Here is a 22,115-nt window from a genome sequence, read left to right on the forward strand (position 1 = left end):
TATATATATATAGACATCAAATGATGCTAGGAGATGGACATATCATGAATCAAAAAGCATTTGTAGCTGCTGGCAGTATATAGGTCACTGCATGAAAGTGTGTGCGACTAACTTCAAAAACACAAAATTCTCTAAAAGTCAGCAGATTATTAAGCACTGCACCTTGCGTACTAGGCTAACTGGAGCTTCATGCTGCAAACCACATCAGTTCTGCAGCAAAATCTTCTTAGTAGGAAGACCCTTCATTACTGACAAATACAGAACTATACATAAAACTAAAGAGATCTGCATCATAGATGTGGATAATTTCACTCAACTGAAGCAGCTGCTTAAAAGGCTGCTGTCACAAAAGGCCCCACAGTAGGTCAGGAACTATGGAGCTTACAGCAAGAAGGCCATCTGAAGCCAGTCATCTAGATACAAAAGAGCTAGATAAATGCAATCTTTAGGTAAACACTCACTGGCCAGTGACTAACTACATAAGATTTCAGAAATTATGTCATTCCTGTGTCTCTTATGACACTGACCATCTAACTGAGCATACTGAACAATTCTATGGAAACAAATGCTGAAAGATACAGGGAGCAACACAATTAAATTTCATATACCTTATGCAACACAATGATCGCCATTTCCAGGATTCATCAATAATTCCCTCCATTGCCATCTAGGGTTTAGGAATAGGCAAGAACAGAAATAAAACCCTCAACTACCATAGGCACCAGTCTAAATGCAACATTTTGGAGCAACAATAAGCATATGACTACAACCCTTTCCAAACTAGCAACTAGCTGTCTCTTAGCAGAGGGGTTGCTGGAAGGAGGAATCATATATTCCACATAGACTGTATATATCTAAGCACCCACTGATCCTCAGTTGTGGTCCCTTATGATGCGAAAAATATGGGAAACATATGCCAGACATTCTCGTTTCCATTCCTTGACTGGAATCCCACACAACGACGACTGTCAAAAATGTTATGCAACCAAGGAAGTCAATAAGCTGACTTGGCAGTAGGACCAGGATGATGTCATCTTCTTGCTCTTTGGAGACTTTATAGCAGTACCCTGCAGCTACTCATACAGAAGCCACAGTTCTCTAGTGCATTAAACAAATAAGGAATTACACCCCCTCACGTCATCACCTCTAAATGAGGCACCCAAGATTTCTTATCTAACTCTCATATCAGCAAGAACACATAGTATTAGGCTATTTTAGACAAGCAGATCCTATGGCAGCAGCAGCTGTGTACTCATCTTCAACAGTGCCAGTGGCTAACAGCTACATGTAAATGACAACAGACACAGAAGAGCAAGCCTTTCCACAAATGCAGCTTGAAGAAAAGTTTTCTAAAATGCTTGAGACACCAGAGAAACCTGGGATTGTGCCATATGGTACAGGCAGTTCACAGACCCAAGGGCCAGAGTGTCAGCTGAATTGATCTTTTCTTCACAACTCTCAGTGCAGTTTGATTGCTTCTCCACTGGAAAGGAATCTACATGTAGCAGACACCTGTGTTTGTGCCATACAGCAAAAGGAATATACATGTAGCAGACACCTGTATATGTGCCATACAGCAAAAATAACAAACAGTTCTTAAAGACTGCATGAAAAATAGGAATCACCCAACAAGTGGAGCCACATTTTAGATGAAAGCTTCCAAAGTGTGTAACTGTCCTTTCTATGAAAAGGCACCAAAGGGGGACAGTACCCATTTCCAATAAAAATTATTTTCATGAACTAATGATCATTTAAAGCTCCTCTATGGATTCAGTGCTCTCACCAGGCTAAGATACCAGTCATCATCCTGAATGCCTCTCAAAAGGAAGAATTTTAAGGCACAAAAAGTAGCAAAAAGATCAGGAATCACTATTCCCTACTGGCTTCTTCATGAAGTACCTCAAAGTCTTCAGTTCTGTAACCATCAGAACCACCACACTAAATGTGAGAAATAGTGGGCACTGCAACAACAACTGACCAGCTCAGTGCTCTGTGACAATGTCACAAGTTATAAAGATTACAAGGTATATACTGTTCCACCTTGTACTTCTTTCCAATTGCAAACAGGTTCTGGAGTATATAATCAACTGCTTAAAGACAAAAGGCAGTATAAGCAATATTACTAATGAATGTACTCCAACATACTGTACCTCTTGTGCTTCAGTTTGAGCTTATACAAATGCAAGTGAAACATAAAGCATATATTGTATGAAAAAGTAATCAAGTGACTTTTCTAAACCACATTTAAATTCGGTGAAAGTCTTTTATATGCAAAAAGCATATGCCATTGCTTAGAAGTACATATGCATGCAGGGGACTCATATTAATCTTTATTTCCTGCTACAGCAAGCAATTAAATGAATTTCTGAAGCATATTGACATTAAAAACATTCCTGTGTAAGCAATTTTAAAACACAGTGCTCAGAACTGTATTTACATGCAAGTAATACTTTTGCATAGGATGTTCTTGAAAGTCTAAACATATGCTTTGGAGCTATACATAAATACATAAAGCTGAACTAATCTAATTGTTTTGCAGTACCGTGACGTCTCAGAGGAAGTAGCTAACTGAAGCAGTAGCATTGCACAAATTAATTAAAAGAGCCACAGATTTTAATTTTACTGTTTGAAACTGCTGTAGATTGATTTTTTGGCATACCTCACCTATGATTAATGCAATACTTTTATTTTCAAAAAAAACTTTATACATCATAACCTTCCTACTAAAACAATATATTCAACCATAGCCATACTGATTTAATAAGGGGTATACTGCTCAAACATGGGAAAATGGAAAGTTATTAAGTTAATATAACTTGGTATTAAACATAATGTATAGTAGCACTTCTATAGTTTACTGCTGCAGTATTGGCTCTACTAAACTTTCATAAAATATTGTCTGTGTGTAGGCTGCAGAGATTTATCATGATCTGAGGTCCAGTTTTAATATATGCGTTTCTGAAGCAAGTAAGCACAAGTTTAAGAAACAGTACAGATCATACCGTTCAATTTCTTGTCTCTAAAAAGCAGTGGAGGATCAGAAAGAGGAGCACTTTATTTTTCTTTACAGAAGGCATTTGGATTCTAGACCCCCATACAGTTACTGATTAGGAATTTTTGTATATGCTATTTTGAGTTATCTGACACCATACTTAACATTAAAAAGGACTAACCTTATGAAGAAAATTGTAAATTTCGGAGAAGCATGGTAAACTCCGAGCAAAATTCAGAAAAGTATGCTTAAATTATAGCACTTAAGGGGTTATGGTAGACTCCATCCTTCTACAGCCTGTGATTTATGGCCTCAGCACCATGGACCTGGACAAACAGCTGCTAAAACTCTCATGGATAAATCATCAGTCTGTAACACTTTTTTTTTTTTGTCAGTGATCTCCTTCTCCTGAAGTGCCCACTAGAATAACTGACTTACCCAATGGGGACACCAACCTGGCTCACAGTTAGCAGAACCATTATCCATCTCCAGGGAAGGGAAGGAGAAATCACTGAGCTGCCCCAACCCTATCTAGCATCATCTACTCCTAATCATACGGATGTGGATGACTTAAGAACTCTCCCCTGTGGGGTGAGTATGCAATAATGTAAACACAGATACATACACACATGGGTGGTTCCTATCCACAACTGAGGGGGAAAAGACCAAGTCTTCCACCCAGCTACTGAAGCCCAACCATCCCAGATAGTTTTCCAGCTTCCCATGTTACTAGCTGATTCCTAGACAACCAGCATCCTTGGTGAACACCATGCTCCTATCCTAATAGGCCAGCCTAATCTGCGATACCTGTTATTTCTCTAGAAGATTTTAGTCTATACCAAACTACTAAGTATGCTGCAAGTCTAGCTGACACTCGCCTACTTATTCATATACATTAACAAACCTACTAATACTTATTCTCATGGCATAGCTTCTGTAACTGATCTGCTGTTACTTATAGATTACTTATAGCAACACAGAGGTCAATACTTTCATGGCATTCCAAATCCATCTCTCTCACCTCAAAGAACCAAACAGATATTAAAACATTTCAGTTTTTCACAAAAACAAAGCTGTGTTGAATGTATGACATCTGCAACAAGAACAACTAGCATTACCATATTTAAAAAGAACAGCTCCAATCTATGGTACAAATACAATTAGGGACCCTGTTTGAAGACTGAAGTTTATCTCACACAGGAGCAACTCTGATATCTAATGCAAGCTTACTCAGTCTTTGCGACAGCATGAGGGCACAAACCAAGGGAAGGAAATATTAATAAACTGCTTCAAGGCCTACAAGGATTGCTACAAGCCAGACACACTGAAAAGCATACTAAATTACAATACCAGTTAAAAAGAAAAAAAAAATCTTGATAATCAATTACACAACTTATCGACTTATTTGTGATAGCATTTAACTGATAAATTAGTCATGTCAAAAAAACTGCCAAACAGTAAATGGCTACAAATTCATAACTCTAAATAGGCTTACCCACTCTCTTCAAAAATAATATAATTTTTGCTGAGTCATTGTAGCTAGCACCATGGTGTAGGTAGATAAACCTCTGACTGTGGCGCAAGCGACCAGGGTTCAATTAGTGGTTCAGGAGTCTGAAGTACTGGCAGGGGAGCACAGGCATGTCCATCCTCGGGTCATGGAAGGTAGTGCATTTGAGCAGGGCATACTGGAGCAGTTTGAGCTCCCTGGTGGAGACTAGAAAAACAGCTGTGAGTTGCTTTGCGAGGGTAGGCGGGGCATCCTGCTGATGTCGGCCCCTTGTGGAAGTAAGTGGAGGTTCCGCATCGACAACCACTGCACATCCCACCAATGGAGTGCACTGGATGTGCACAACAGCAAGGAGAAATAGAAAACAAAACACTTTGCAATGGCAGTATAATGCTGCCGCAGGGTCCTCTATCTTTTCAGTGGACACAGTCATGTGTCTGGTTTGGCTAAGAGGACGCTAAGAGGGGTCCAACAGACCCAGAAGACAAGAACTGAGAGCTGTTGATAGTCAGTTCAGGGAGTCAAAATTTAGGGTGCAAAAAAGTCACTGAGTCAGAGTCACCCTGTCTTGGTGTGCTTTATGTGTGAAACTGTGTGTTTAAAGTTCAGATATAATTCAATCATACAACAGGATACCTAAGAAAGAACAATGAATTAATTGAAAATTCACTCATTTTTAATACATGAACATTCATTCTCTAATACCCCTTTATGATATTCAGGGTCAAAGGGAAGATGCAGACCAGTCCTGGAAAGAAGGCTTGGTCTATAACTGCACAAGACACATAAACATGTACACACACCATGTAAACCTAAGGGTAATTTAGAGCAGAGACAATTAATTTAAATGAATGTCTTTGGGATGTGAGAGGAAATTGAAGCATGTTGCTGAAAACTCAATTGAACATACTGAGGCAGATCTACATATCTCACAGAATACCATTATAATTAGCCGATCACAATGCTTTTTTTACAGATGTCACAAATACTAATGAAATCTCAAGGTTTGTTAGCTTTTCTAAAGTTCACAATACATATGCTTCATAGAGATTTTTGTAAGCTAAACAATCCAATTTAAATATTTAAATTGTAATATAAAATGTAACTTTATAAGAACAGAGAAGATATGGGAAAGTATTGTTGTAAATAAGATGCATAACATCACAGTAAATTTCTGGAGAGGTCATTTTAATAGTAAACCAGACATTAGAGGTTACTTCATCACTTATGTCATCCTGGCTAGTTTTACTGTAGCAGTCTCTAGTACACAAATTCTTAAGAAAAGCTGCAGTGTCTTGAATCAGTGATCCATAGATACCCAAGTGATGCATGACACTCTGCACACATCTCTCTGAGTTGCCATCAGTTCAAGCATCTTATATTCTTCATAGTTGCAGTCTGTGAGAAATTCTGCTGACCTTAGAGGAACATAATAATAGTTGTAGAATGAAAAATAACTCTTCAGTAACATAGTTCAGTAGAACAATACACCACAGTACTATAATAAACTATTTTCTATTCTTACTGGGGGAAGGAATGAAGGTAACTTGACTGTTAAGTGATATTTCCGCACATATCCACTGTTACGATAAATATCTTATTTGAAACTGTACTTTCTTGTTTGAGGAGAGTTGCTGCAGCAGTAAATAATATATAGATATCACCCCAAGAATTCCACAAAAGATCATGTTTTTTGGAAAGCAGGGGGCTTGAAAATATCATAAGACATGACAAACAGCCTTACACTTATCAGGAATACCAACCACTATAATATATAGTCATGTTATGTATGCAAAACACAATGATCTGCCATTGAGTACCACATACGCAGTAAAGTGTGCAGGAAAGACCCTAAAAAATAAATATTTATGAATATGATCAAAAAAGTTCAAGCTTATATTATTGCCACCATTTATTTTTAGAATGAATGGTTCATAAGAAATGGACACTTGTAATGCATCTAATAACACTTAACAGCCTGTATAATATAAAGTCCACCGAAAAAAATAAATATTTTACAGCTATACGTCTAGGAAATTGAGCACTGTAGTTAAATGTTGAGGAAGGAATTCAAGAGCACGTTGCCATTTTTCATTTTTAGCAAGTAAATGTTCGCCTCAAATGAGCATATGTAACACTTCCCCCATGTGATTTCCATTTAAGCCTCCACACATGCCTACCCCCCCCCCCCCAACACACAGCAGTACTCTCATCACTGTAGCAATTTAAATGTGCCTAATCTTTTCCAGAAATGACCGCCCACCCACTGGTAGGAACAGATAATGTGCCAGGCATAGCATCAGCCACTCCAGCCCTGCCCACATGCCCAACTGCACCAATACCCATACTGTTACACAAATGCAAGTCACCTGGGATGTAGGTAGGGTTTTATACCTCTATGTCACAGGGTTGGGCCAGCACATCTATTATTTCTAATAAAGTTTTGCAGTTATTATATACATTTTAGTTAAAAAAGGCACATTGTATTATCTAACAGAACATCCAATACATAACAATGTAGCTTGATGTAAATAATTATCAAACATGGAGGCATGTCATAAATTAATACCATATGCAAGAAGGAGTACAGTTACTAAATATTACCAACAATAACTATGACGAAGAAAAGTCAGTAAAAGCAAACTACACTTAAGCAGATATTCTGAAGCTGTCAGGACAGAGATAGTGCACAAGAATTAATACCCCTGCCATGGGTAATGGCATCACTCCCTGCACCTCACTCTGACTCCAGTGGGAATGAATTAGCCACAGGCCATAATGCTCTCACCCCTGTGGAACAAGCAGGTCAACAAGGGGGTCTGGGGACAGGCAAGATAGAGTATAAATCAGACAAAACAAATTTCTCAGAAAATGCACCAGAATCTTACGCATTCTTGATCATAATATGAATTGTCTGAACAACAACAAACAATGCTATTCTTTAAAAAGTGTAATGTATACCTGACCAAAAAGTATACGTAATCTGAAGAACAAGAAGCTAGTTTTCTCCTTCTAGCAAAAGTAACAATAGAATGATATGGATGGACAGCACTGCTATTAGCAGCAAGAAAAAAGATTTGTCCTCTTAACTACTGTATGTCGAGAAAATCAGATTTATTACATTTATACCTGAAATTTCTGTCAAATGTAAAACGACAAGGCTGTACAGGATATACATTGTTTAATTATAAGAATGCATGGTTCCTGAGTGATAAAGCAGCTGCCTAGCACCTTCACAAAAGAACAGACAATAATTTCTTGGTGATTATGAACTCTTCTTATTCTTTTGCTCTTCTTTTTGCAAAGAAAATAACAGTTGCATTTCTTTGCAGTGTGAATCAATTCTGGACATGGTGAACCAATAATGTTAATAAGCAAAGCAGTCTTTTAACATTAATGTGAATCCTATGAAAACAACTGCAGTTGTATGTAGTAACCTGTTTACTTATCCTTTGTTCATAGGTAGGTATTAGGCTATTGGCCCTAGGGCCTATAAAAGTCTAGCCAAAAAGGTACCCTGGCTTTCGACACCCAAGAAAATTATTTTTCTGTGCCCCTGTCAAGCAGAGCCATAGAGGTGATCCCTTGGGTGAATTTCCTATTTCCCATCCAATCACCAAGATTTTTTTTGAAGAGTGCTAATGAAGAACTTTGCTTGAAATAGATGGGTAGCCTGTTCCAGAGTATGGGAAGTCTCTGGGACAGGAATCTATCCCTCCAGCATGGTCTGTTTATTGTGGTGACAAGGTTTACGTCCATAGAGCGTGTAGCTCGGACAGATTGGGATTTCTTTAAGTGGAGCATGTCCAACAGCTCTGGGTTTGACATAGCTTTGTATGTTAGGCAGAGATCGCCTCTGAGTAGGCGATATGCGACAAAGTAAAGCTGGAGTTTTTTGAGACAGGCTGTGTACGGCATCTGTTTGAGGCCAATAATCCTCTCTGTGAGGTATTTCTGTGGCCTTTCCAGTTGTTGTAGATGTCTTGTGAGGTACATACCAAAAGGGGTGTTGCACTCTATAATGGGTCTAATGAGTGACAAGTAGAGGGGAACAATGACCTCTTTTTTCCTGGATGAGAAACCTTTTGTGATGAGGTGTGCCATGTAGAAGGATTTCCTGACTACTGCGGCGATGTGATTATCAAAGGAGAGATTACTGTCCACCAGTGTCACAAGGTCTCTTATCACACTTTCTGTGTTAAGTAGACTACCACCTATGTGGAAGCTCATGGGTACAGAGGTTTGACCAAAGAGGATGACCATCCATTTTTTAGCATTGAGCTTGAGGCCATGGCTTTGACACAAGGCATCTGTCTCAGTGAGGCCCTTTTGTAGGATGTCTACATTGTTAGGAGTTTCAATTATGGCTCCTAGTTTGAGGTCAACTGCGAACTTTGTTAGCCAAAGACCTTCTGTGTTAGTCTGTACTTCAGAAAAGTAGATACCAAACAGGAGAGGACCCAGGACTGAATCCTGTGGTACTCCACTTGTCACTGGTCTAAAGTCGGACTTGGAGCCTGCTACTTTCACAGTGTGGGTTCTGTCAGTGGGCCAGTTGGCAACCCATCGTGTGACATAGGGATTTATACCTAGTTTAGTGAGTTTGTCTATAATTCCAGAGTCGGGGATGATGTCAAAAGCCTTAGCGAGATCTAGATAGGCTGTGTGAACTACCTTACTCTCGTCTACGGCTTTGGTGACTGCTTCAAAGAAGTCAATCAGGTTTAGGAGACATGATCTACCTTTTACAAACCTGAACAGAGTGGGGTCCAGAGTTTGGAGATTACCAATGTCTTTGTTTTTATAAGTTCCATGATGATACGTTCCACGGCCTTGCAGACCAGGCTTGTTAGGCTAATGGGGCGGTAGTTCCTGGGGTCTGTGGTGACTCCCCCTTTGTGGAGTGGGATAACCATCGCTGTGCGCCATTCAGTGGGCAAAGACTGAGGTGAGGCTATGATTGAACATGGTGCTTAGGTGGATTGCCAGTTCATTCTGTAGTTCATGTAGAACGCAGCCTGGGATGTTGTCAGGTCCCATGGATGCTATGTTCTTGACTTTGGAGAGTGTGATTTTCTACCTGCGTGATTACAGGAACTTTGCATTCTTCTGGTATAGAGATGGGCCCTTTAGGGGGTGGGGGTCGGGTAAAGTTAGCACTGAACCTATCTGCCAGGATGTTGGCAATATCAGCTGGTTCTGTATATTTAGTGGCATTGTGCTGTAACTTGGAGCAGATCTGAGTGTTGCCATTGAGATTCTTGACATAGCTATAGAATGTTTTGCGGTTGTCTTTAGAATCAGTGGTGATTTTGTTTTCATAACCAGCTTTGGAGGATTTTATGAGGGATCTCAGCTTCTTACTGAGACTGACCAGGGAGTTCTTCTAGTCATGGAATTTTACTCTTTTTGCAACAGTTTCTTTCTTCTGTTGTAGAGTTTGTTTATGGCAGGGGACCACCAGATTGGCTTCCTTTTTTTGGAGGATAGCATCTTGGTTCAGTTAGGGACAGCACAATCCATGCACTCGTGTAAGTGCTTATAAAGTGCATTAGTGTAGGATTCAGCAGTCACGCCTCGATTGTCCGTCTGCATGGATGTTGTGAAGTTTGCCACTTGTGTCTTAAGAAGCATGAAGTTGGCTTTGGAGAAATTTTTTACGGTGGTTTCCCTAAAGGGGGGTGGGGACGGGACGTGGATGTCTAGCCTGATTAGCTTGTGGTCGGATCTGACCAATGAGGAACTGACCTCTGGTGTGGAACACCGGTCGCCCATGTTGGTAATGACCAGGTCTAGGACATTGCTGCCCCTGGTGGGGGTGTGGATAAGTTGATCCAAGGTGTTGGAATTTATGAATTCCAGAAAACGTTGAGCAAAAGAGTTGGTACTTGAGTAGTTTTCCCAGTTAATGGTGGGGTGTTGGGTTGTACCCTAATATTTTCCAGTGTATCAAGAAATGAGGAGTGGGAATCCTGGGGCGTGGAGGGGGATCTGTAGCCAGTTACAATATGGATTGCGGTCTTGCCCAGAGTTAGTTGCACTTGGATAATCTCGGATGCATTATGCTGAGCAACTAGCCTGGAGGTGTGGATATTCTCAATAAATATGGACACACCACCACCTTTAGTGTTTCGGTCCAGGTTAGGTGGCCGAAAGGTGTGGTATGAATTATAGCCTGGTAATGCAGGGGTGCTCTCTGGAGCCTTGAACCAGGTCTCTGTCACTGCACAGATGTCGATGTTCTCCATTTTAAAGAGTGCCTCGAGTGAATGCATTTTGAGGTTTAGACTTCTAGCATTGAGTAGCATTACCCTCAGAATTTGCTTGCTTGTACCTGTTACAGTGGTGAATTTGTCATTTGAACCTTGCCTAAAAAAGGCACTATAGGAGTGGCAAGAGCCTTAGCCAGTATCTGGAATCCCAAGGGCGACAGGTGCCGGCCATCTCTGGCAAAGCATCATGGTCTGTTGATCATGCCATTCCATGCAGACAGATACTGGATCCCCTTAGAATGGCACCAGAAGCTTAGCCAATTGTTAAAGTCAATCATTTTGTCCTTGTACTGTGGTATCATTCTGGGTGATGACAGGATGCTACTCAGGGCTAGGGTCATACCTGCCTGGGCTACAAGACCGGACAGCTCCTCCATGTCTCTTTTCATGTAGTCTAGGGAGGTACATCTCAGGTCATTCACACCAACATGGACAATGACGGAGTCATATTTGTACTTGTTGTGGAGTTTAGCCTGGTGAGTGGAACGTCATTGTGCCTGACTATAGAGTCACCTATGACTAGAGTGTTGGGTACGTATTAGTCCCACTAGGCTAGTGGCTTTATTTTAGGGGAATGCAGGGGTGGTATTTATACTACTAGGAGTAATTTGGGCAGGGCATCAGAGAAAATACAACTGTGTAAGTAAATTTACCACAAGAATAGATGTTTGAATGATCACTGGCTGCAGTAATCTAAGTTATATAGATTACAACATGCAAAAGATATTAAAAGCTGCATAGCTTCCAAAGTTTCAGGACACCTTCCACACTCTCAAACTGTTAGACAGCTCGAGTTAAGCTGGTTAAACGTCAGGTTTGGCTGCCAAATCCTTCAGAGCTTTCATGCCAATTGAAAGAGGGAGGGTGAGCATGGAGAGATATAGCAAAGAGTAAAACGAAATAAGTGTCCACACCCTACTATCAAAAAACACACCAAATAAATAAAGAGGGGGAGGAAGGGAGTAGCTACTGCAGCAGTGATCACTAAAGAATCTACAGTTATGGTAAATTTACTTACTCAGCTGTACTATGTTCATCATACTGATCACTGCTGCAGTATCCTAAGCTATATGGGTAGACTAGCATAGCTTACAACATTTGGGAGATGGAAGAGGAAGGATCCGGGAACCCTGTCGGAAGTTCTTAGCAAAGCCTAATTTAGACCTAGCAAAGGAATCAAGCTTGTAGTGCTTTGTAAAAGTATGTACAAAAAAACAAGTTACTGCTTATAGAATACTTGTAGAGTCCAACCCTTTCTAAAATGCCTGAGATGAAGCCAAGGCACTGATAGAGTGAGCCTTTGCTATGCTGGGAATAACAAAAGGTAACAACCTGATACAACCATTTGGAAATAGTCTGTTTGCACACAGTTTGCCCCTTCTTTTTTACCTTCACAAGAAATGAAAAACTGATCAAAAGGTCTTACAGATTTTGTTCCGTCAAGACTGCACCTGTGTTGTATGTGGACATCCAAGTTATGGAATATCCTTCATCCTTCATTTTTGGGTGCAGGAAATAAAACAGGAGATGGCAAACTTGGATAGCACTTTCTGCATAAAAGTACGATTAGTTCTCAAAAAAACTATATCCCTGTTTAAAATGAGATGGGTTTGACCCAGCAAAAGAACTTGCAATTCAAATACTCTTCTTGCAAACGTCAGAGGTATCATTAAAACTACTTTTCATGTTAAGAACCTCAAATTAGCCAGATCAGCTGGTTCAAATGGAGCAGGTGTTAACCTCTCTAACACAAAATTAAGATCACAAGGAGTAGTCACCAGTTTTCTTGGACTTCTCATACAATATACCTTTCAAAAACATTTTGATATGAGAATGCTTTGAAAGACAGGGCTTCATGGGCAGACATTTTGAAATGGCCAACAAATCAACCTTGATAGAGGAATAAGATCGCGCTCTGGATAGTAACTCACAAATATTGTAAAATCAAAAAAACAATAGCCCTGAATGGGTGCTGGTTATGCTGTTGGCATCAACTAGAAAGTATAATTGTGGAAGTAAACTTCCCATAACAGTAGATGGCTGAATGATTCCTGCTGCAATAGCCTTAGCTATATGGGCTATGTCCTGTGAAGAGTGCAACACCTGGCAAGCTTCAGGCACCTTCCACATGTTCAAAACATTTGGCAGCTTGAGCTGAGCTGCCTAAAAAGACAAGTTTGAGCTCCAAGTCTTTCAGAGCTTTCATGCCAACAGAGAGAGGGGGAGACTGAGCACTCACAGGATATAGCTAGGAGTAAAAAAAAAATATATATATATATATATATACACACACACACATATATATATATATATATATATATATATATATATATATATGTGTGTGTGTGTGTGTGTGTGTATCTATATATATATATATATATATATATATATATATATATATATATACACATACATATATGTGTGTGTATATATATATATATATATATATATATATATATATATATATATATATATATACATATATGTGTGTATATATATATATCTATATCTATATCTATATACATATATATATATATACATACATATATATATATATATATATATATACATATATATATATATATATATATATATATAGGTCCCCTTCAGGAGGTGAAACTTTTAAAAGCTCGACTTTCATATGGCCAAGACCATATAATCGAACATTTAAAGGTTCAAACGGTCTGAATGGGAATCTCCATATAGCTCGGAACGGGAAGATTTCCCTTTACCACAATGTAGTGCAATTTCATAGTTGGTACAATTAAATAGCAGGGAAATTGCCCCCATGCTAGCACTGTAGTTTTTTTTTTTTTTTTTTTTTTTACATTTTCGAAAATTCAAATGTTTGATCATATGAAAGTCAAGCATTTGGATGTTCGATTATGTGAAGTAGACATATATATATATATATATATATATATATATATATATATATATATATATATATATATATATATATATATATACACACACACACACACACACACATACACCCTGGTAAAACAACATACACAAAAATATAAGGGGGATAGACAGCGGGAATGGCTACTATGACAGTGATCATTCAAAGATCATCTGTCATGGCAAGCTGACTTACACAGCTGGAAGAGGTTCAAAGCCTGATCTAGACTTGGAGAAGGAATCAAACATGTGGTGCTTAAAGTATGTATAGAGGACCATGCTGCTGCTTCTAGAACACCTCCAAAATTTAACCCTTTCCAAAAAAAAGCCATAGATGAAGTCAAAGCCAAGGTAAAGTGAGCCTTGACCCTGCCTAGAATACTTTTCTTGTGACGTTTGTCCTTTTGTTTTTTTCCCTTCACAAGTAATGAAGAACTGATCTGAAGATCTGAAAGATTTTGCTCTGTCAAAATGAAGTTGTCTGTGGACATCCAAGGTATGGAGTATCACTCCTCCCTGATTTTTGAGTTCTGGAAATCAAACAGGGAGGGGAACAGTTTTGCTTAAAGCGATCCTGGATAGCATTTCAGGCATAAAAGTAGCATTAGTTCACAAAGAAACCTTGCCTCTGTGGAACATGAGTTAGGGCTGACCTACCATAACTGCTTGCAACTCACAGGTCAGAGTAATCAGTGAAACAGCTTTCCAGGTGGAAAATTCCTGTCTAAGGACAAGAAAAGGCATCTGTCTTCCACGCCTTCTTGCATGGAGTCCTCGAGCAGAAATTTGCAATCTGATTGTTTAGAGAGGAGTCAAAGAGGTCTGCCTGAGGAATTCCTCATAGACGGTTCAAATCTTGGATGACTCTCAGGTCTAGTTTCCATTCTGAGGATCTGCCTTTGTCCTGCTCAGCTTGCTGGCACAGAATTTTGCCCTGATGGAGTGTAAGATACCTGCAGAGTGAGACTATGCTGTAAAGCTATATCGCAAGCTAAAATAACTAGTCTAAATACAGGGTTAGACCTTGTTCCCCCTTACTTGTTTATGTACCACACCACTGTGGTGTTGTCTAACAACTTGGGAGTGGTCCTGCGGACCAAAGATGATTCTCAGAGTTGAGTGCCTTGATCAGAGCAAGCATCTCTTTTATATTTATGTGCCTGTGCCCATCTTTGTTGTCTAAATACCTTGCGCTTTTATCTACTGACACTGTTCCTCAAGCAAAGCTTGAGATGTCTGTAGTGACTGACTGCTTCGAATCAGGAGGGAAGACGCCAGACCTGGATTTAGGGATATTTGATGTCTCCACCAAGGGATTTCTCTTCTGACTAATCCCAGAACTGGAATTTGAAAAGATAATGGGTGTTGGTGCTACGAACTGAGAGATTTCAGATACCACTGTATGTTTCTAATGCAAGTCTTGTCAAGGGTATGATGAGAATCACAGACACCATGAGAATAAAAATCCTGATGTATTCCCTTGCAGAGACCAAAGTCTGAGTGGAAATCCCTTGGCATAGATCTAGATGTAAATCTATTTTTCTGTGGAAAAATAGATCTTTCTACTAAGGGGTCTAGCAGATATCCCATAAAAAACAATCCTGTGTGTTGGGGTCAAAAATAACTTTTGAATGTTCTCTTGGAATACCAGACTGTGTAGGAGATCTGTCACCTAAATGAGAGATTCCTGACACTTTCAAAAGTCTCTGCAAAGAAAATCAAGTCATCTAAATATGGATACTCTGTAGCCTGCAATAAGCTGTTACTGGAGCTAGACACTTTGTGAACACTCATGGAGCAGTGGATACAGCAAAGGATAATGCAGAGAACTGATAATGTGATCCAGACATGAAAAGACTTGAGAAATGCTTGAAGTCTGGATGACTTTTAATCTTTTCATCTTTTAAATATGGTTTTGCTAAAAAAAGTCAAAAGGGGAAAGGAGGGGTAAGCAAGTTGAGAATTTAAAGCATTTTGAACTTGGGAAATAAAACAAATTGGACTGGTTAGGAAATAAAGGTCTAGAACTGGTCTCCAGTCATTTTCTTTCTTTGGCACTGAATAAAAATCCTTCCCCATCTAGGAAGGAGGAATTGTCTCTATTACCCCACAAAACAACATTTGTTATAGGACAAGGTGAAGTGGAGATGTGTGGTCAGGTGGATGAGGAATAACTCTCTGAATAGGAAGAATTTTTTCCCACTGCCCAGCTGTAATCTTGCTGAATGAGCTTCAGGACCCACCTGTCTGTTGCCAGAGAGAGAAATGGAGATGCAGACTTTCTGGAAGGGATTAGGGACTGCCAGGGTGGGAAGGAAGGAGGTACATTGTGACGTATTACAGTCATTCTGACTCATCTCACTGACCTTTGGTCTAAGGGGTTCTTGTTTTCTTTTTGGAACCTCCTTGTCATTGTATTTTTAAACATCTGCTTAACAGCATTCTGCTGAAACTTTACTTAATTTCTTACCAAAATTGGATGAGACAGCAGGAAAACCCTTTGAAGATTTGGAGGAGGAGGCCTGAAAATCTGAGAGATAACCTCTCAGCAGAGTGTCCAAAAACTAAATCTTTATCCAAAGATGAAATCAAAAACTTCATTTTTTAAACATCTTCTGGGAGGTTCTGAGGATGCAGCCAAGCAAAACTATTCAACATAGTACCAGGGGCCACACCCCTAGATGAAGTATCTGCAGAGTCACAAACTCACCTTAAGTAATGAGAAGTGACCTGTGAATTGAAGAAACCAAACCACACAAAGTCAATTAATTTCTCACAAGAAGTATCTGCAGATAAAACATTTCTTATAGTTTCACAGTCAGAAAAAACTTTAACATATGTGCCTGACAATTCAAAATTCTAAAAATTAAAATTGCAGAAGCATACATTTTTCGACATATTTATCAATCATTTTACCACCCTTATTCAACAGGGAATGACTGGAATTAACCAAATGTTTAGCAAAAGGTGGATTAACTAAAGCTATATCTGTTGGGTCAGGCCTAGGATGAGTGTATACAAATTTGAAAGACTGGGGTACTTTTTACATTCTATCTGCTTTATTAGGAGCACCATGCCAGCCACAGGCTGTAACAAACACATCCTCTAATGCTGACACCAATGTATGTGTGTGTGTGTGTGTGTGTGTGTGTGTGTGTGTGGGGAGGGAGGATGGAAATTAAACTCATAATATTTTCCGAGGAATGGAAAAACCTCAGTGTTCTCCCACTGAGACCAGTGCACATTCTGGAAAATGTCAAGAAAAAGAGAATCCCCTAACAGGGACATTCAGCTAGCATGCTCTCCTCAGAGTTTGAATCTAAAATCTGAGGAGAAAACCCACTAACTGTCCCTTCATCCTCCTGTCCAGATTCAGAATCTTGAAGCTCTTTATGAAAAGAGGAATCCTTTTTTCTTTAAACAAACAAAAAAAAAATCTTAAAAGAAGTGTAAACTGTCTTAACACAACACTGAGACAGACCAAATAAACTACTCCTGTCCAGAGGGACTTGTCCAAGAGTAGACTAATGTTTAGTTTTCTGTTTTTTTTTTTTTTGACAAAAAGGTGGGACAAATAGTTTTATTATGGGTAGCTGCAGCTTCCCTAGGGATGGGCACAATACACTGACTAAACAGGGACAATTTCCTTGCCCTTTCTCCCAAGACTGATAAGAGAGCTTCTCCCTTGCTCACTAAGGGGACCCTAACAGTCACAGAAGATGTGGCTAACCCTTGGTCCATTGTAGCTGTATTGTGCTACATCAGTGGGATCATGGGAAAAAGATGAGAGCCTTGTAGAACCAGCTGTGCCCAAAGCAGAGTCACCCACCTGTGACTGAGACAAATTGTAAGCCTGCTGTGATGGCAAAGGTTGTTTGCTTAACTTTTTCTTTTTGTGGCTGGAAGAAGGACTTACCATGGGACCGGTAATTTGTTCTATGGTCAAGCCAAAAATGGCACTTCTTTCCTGGGGAAACTAAACAACTCATGGTAGTCAAAACCAAAGTCTAAAATGTCACTTTTTCAGGAGGGGAAATGGTGAAAGCAATTTAATACACATTGCCAACCCCAAAAAGTAAAATATGCACAGTTTTTCCACAAAAAATTAGTTTTAGAATATTTTAAACAACTTTCAAAATGACAGGGAAAAAGGTGTTCCCATTTAAAAATCCAGTTAAGTCTTATGACAGCCAATAAACACAAATTCTCAGCATTAAAAAAAAACTTTCCTTAGGAAAGTGATAGTAAAAACAAATATTATATGTGGAAAATTTTTCCCCAAAGGAACTTATCTGCCCACCAGTGGAAAAGCACATGCCGACTGTTGATCCTTGAAGGCCCACAGAGGAGTGCTCTCTTTGGTGGAAAGCTCTGAAGGGTTTAGTTCCTAAACCTGACTTTTAGGCAGGTCAGCTCGAGCTGTCTATTGCTTTGGCCGTGTGGAAAGTGGCCTGATGCTTTGGAGGGCTGGCTGTTTTATCCTTAGCTGGACATAACCCATATAGCTTAGTCTACTTTAAGAGTGATCAATATGATAAACATTTTCTCCTACTCTCTTTAACAGGTGCCATGGGATTGCTTTACAACCACATGAGCTACCATCAACTCAAGTAGGTGGGGCCCTTTGCCTATTGTCTGTATCCCTAATTGCAGTCATCCCTATCGGCAAAATCTCCTTTCTCCATTCCTGTGTTGGCTTAGTCTATTTTATTTTCCAGTTTACAAAACGTTATGCTAATAACAAAGCTAATACATGTTATTTCATATACACTATCAAAAAGGTTGTTGTTGTGCTTAGTATATCACATGTATGGCCCAAGACAACCCTCTTCCACCACTGCTCCAAGAGATTATGGCATAGGTTGATCTTGGTTTCTTCTCACCCACCTCCCAGGATAGTCATGCCCACCCTCTCTATATCAACTGCAACACCTGAGCTGCTATCTGAACTTGGTTATCTGGGTCACATGAGTTTTTTTACCTCTATGCTTCCAGTTCTACGTAGCACCACAAATTTTAATTTTAGCAAATGGAACAACATTAGGAAACATCAAGAATGTGAAACACTGACGACTCACCTTGTGTTAACTTTTGAAGAGTCATCCTTCTTTCAATTTTGTGAAAAGGAATAAAGTATATTTAGGATTAAATAATATAAGAACCTAAAAAATCCTGCATTATCCCATTAAACAGACATGCAACAACTGGCAGGATTTCTGGAAGTTTGGTTACTGACCTAGCTGCTATTTGCCCACAATGAGGCAGCTCATATCAGGTTGATTAGCCAACAAAGGAATAAAAAAATAACTCAATGATTTTATGTCTTGTTTGCCACAGCAGCTGGAGAAGAAAAAAATTAATGAACAAATACAGTGATAAGGACAAAGAAATCAGTTTAAAACTTGAAGAACCACAGTCATGAGCCAAAGTCAGTGGTAGTATGACTGTAACAAACAGTGGTTCAACAGGTAGCACACTCACCTTTGGTGTTACAAGAGCATAAGACTGTGGGTTCTGTTATCACTCCAGGTTACTGCATTAATGTTTCAAATTGCTGATGCTGCAATCCTGAGTATATCATCCTTCAGATGAGATGTTAAACAGAAGCCCCATCGTGTTGTTGGTAGCTCAGGCCGATGTAAAAGACATTATGCCATTTACTGAAAAAGAAACAGCAGAAGTTCCCCAGTACCCTGGCAACATTTCCCTAATACCAACTTTGGTCTTCCCAGTAAAAAGGCTACTAGCCAAAAGGAACTAACCCATCAACAAAGGATAGATAGAAAGACAGACTGTTTGGGTATCTTTGCTATAATAGGAAGCCCAAACCACTACAGGAATATACATTTGTTTCAAAGAAATACAGCCTAGCCACAAAGAAAATGGTCTCCCAAACTCCAAATTCCAGAAAAGGAAACTCCTAGCCCCATCAAGACTAATCTTAAAATACTGACAACCACATCTTTGAGTTTCTCTCTCAGGACACCTATGAAACACTAACTGTGAGATTTGGCCGGTTAAGACCTGCATGATATCAACTGGAATGCATAAGTGTAGCTAAGTAACTTTTATCTGCACTTTTTAAAGTAATTTGTTTGCGTTGCATTGAGCAATATCTAGCTAGAAGTTGACTGTTTTTTCAGTAGTGGATGTGGTATTTTCAGTTAAGGCTTGTTAAAAACCTGCATAGCCAGTGATAGGTGGGGGTAGTAGTTTCCTTCACTGTTATTCAGTTTCTGTCTTATACAAGTGGTACAGTGAATTATCTTCTGTTGAAACTGTGAGCTTTGGCCGGTTAAGACCTGCATGATATCAACTGGAACGCATAAGTGTAGCTAAGTAACTTTTATCTGCACTTTTTAAAGTAATTTGCTTGTGTTGCATTGAGCAATATCTAGGTAGAAGTTAACTGTTTTTTCAGTAGGTCCCCACTCACCCTCCCTGTTTTTGTCTTGGTGTTAATCTTGGTGGCTTTGAAACTGCCCGCCCCTCTTGTAAATTTGCACTTGGATACTCCTCCTGGGCCCATCTCATTTGCTCACTCAAAAAAAAAAAAAAAAAAAAAAAAAAAAAAAAAAAAAAAGATCTGCTTTTACTGTATTTGTGTTTCTTCCTACTTTATTTTGCTTTTGCGTCATCTTAAAAGTACTCAATTGTATTTATCAGTGCTTGGTGTCACTCTAAGCCTCTTAGTTTAAGCACTTAGGCTTCAGACCAGTTGTTTTACATTAAGAAGGTTTGTGCTCTGCACTGTAGTGGCAGGACAGGTAGCTTACATCCTTCTAAGTTGGGAACTGCTGATTGAGGGCTCAGTGTTTGTTATTCTAAAAGTGTATTAATTCTGATTTAAGCACTTGGGCTTCAGTCCAGTTATTTTACATTAAGAAGGTTCGTGGTCTGCACTCTTGTGGGAGGAGAGGCTGGACTCTGCCCTTCTGAGCTGGGAATTTCTGGTTAAAGGTTTATAGTGCCTGCATATTTGTACTGCTTCTTACTAAATTGGTACACCTTGTTTGCTGTAGCATAGACTAGATCCAGGCGTGCTGAATCTAGTTTTGTTTGTATAACTTGAGCACTAATCCAGGCATTCTTTAAAGTATTCAATTGTATTTATTACTACTTGGTAGTAACTTGATTAAAGTGTAGCTATCATTCTAAGTCTTTTGGATTAAGCACTTGGGCTCAGACCAGTTGTTTTACATTAGGAAGGTTTGTGGCCTGCACTGTGGTGGCAGGACAGGTAGCTTACATCCTTCTAAGTTGGGAACTGCTGATTGAGGGCTCAGTGTCTGTTATTCTAAAAGTGTATTAGTTCTGGTTTAAGCACTTGGGCTTCAGGCCAGTTATTTTACATTAAGAAGGTTCGTGGTCTGCACTCTTGTGGGAGGAGAGGTTGGACTCTGCCCTTCTGAGCTGGGAATTTCTGGTTAAAGGCTTATAGTGCCTGCATATTTGAACTGTTTCTTACTGGAATTGGTACACCTTGTTTGCTGTAGCATAGACTAGATCCAGGCCTGCTGAATCTAGCTTTGTTTGTATGCTTGTTTGCTTGTTATTTCCCTGAAACGCTAATTCCACCTAAAACACGGCTTTTCAGCACTTCTGTGGATCCCTAGTGACATCTGCATTGCTTACTGTACTTATTTCCTTGTTTCACTTGAAAGAAAGTTACTGTTTGTCATTTTTGCATTTAAGTTACCTGTAACACATTGCATTTAAGTTACCTGGCATTTGCTCACTAAAGCAATTATATAAGTCTGCACTAAAAAATTAAAAACACTACACCCTCACAAACTCCCCTTGAGTACCTTGTTTCCCATTGGCCCTTTTTTTTCAATTATAAAGGAATTCCCAATACTATTCTAGCATGTCCAAAGGTCAGTTGTCAATCTCCTCTCCGGTCCAGCTGGTGAATCTGGGAATCTTGAGGCAATGTTACAACTGTCTCATGTACACAGACAACCCTCTCCTCCTCCCAACAAATTCCAACACGTGAGAGATGCAACCATATAGCCAAACTGGAGGCTAAGCTCTCTCAACTCAGTACTGGCGAAACCTGTCAGGAGGAGAAGGAAACCACACTCACTACAATTCCAGTCTCACATAGACCTACCACGACAGCAAACCAAACACATAAACACACAAAAACATACTCTGAGGCTCTAAATAAAAATCTGCCTAAGCAGCAGAGACCTCCATAGCAGACACCCAAGCAACTGCTACCCCAAAACAAAACACATGCAACACATAGCTCAGAAAGCCAGTGTGCCGAACAGTCACAGCCCTTAAGGCTAAACAACACACCTGATACACTTGTAATAGGTGACTCTATCGTCAGGCACACTGACGTCAAAGCTCACCAGGCTCAACAAGGAGAAGGTCACGGTGAGCTGCCTGTTGGGCGCTAGGATCCGCCACATAACACAAGCACTCAGGT

The 22,115-nt window shown here is 39.6% G+C and overlaps 1 protein-coding gene across 2 annotated transcripts in view; it reads right to left on the reverse strand.

The window, feature by feature from the left end:
• SUCLG2 (succinate-CoA ligase GDP-forming subunit beta) overlaps positions 1–22,115 on the reverse strand; it is a 1,759,444-nt gene that overhangs the window by 357,018 nt on the left and 1,380,311 nt on the right. Inside the window, exon 10 of one of the 2 annotated variants that reach the window (XM_044077964.1) lies at positions 5,873–5,920. The exons of the other annotated variant lie outside the window; for it this stretch is intronic. Coding sequence (XP_043933899.1) covers positions 5,888–5,920 — 33 coding nt within the window. The 3' untranslated portion in view covers positions 5,873–5,887. Of the gene's footprint in view, positions 1–5,872; positions 5,921–22,115 lie in introns of those variants that run through there. 2 annotated transcript variants of the gene reach the window in all.

The sequence above is a fragment of the Protopterus annectens genome, chromosome 7.part0, assembly GCF_019279795.1.
Source record: "Protopterus annectens isolate FY-2018-M chromosome 7.part0, PAN1.0, whole genome shotgun sequence".
Taxonomy (NCBI): Eukaryota; Metazoa; Chordata; order Ceratodontiformes; family Protopteridae; genus Protopterus; species Protopterus annectens.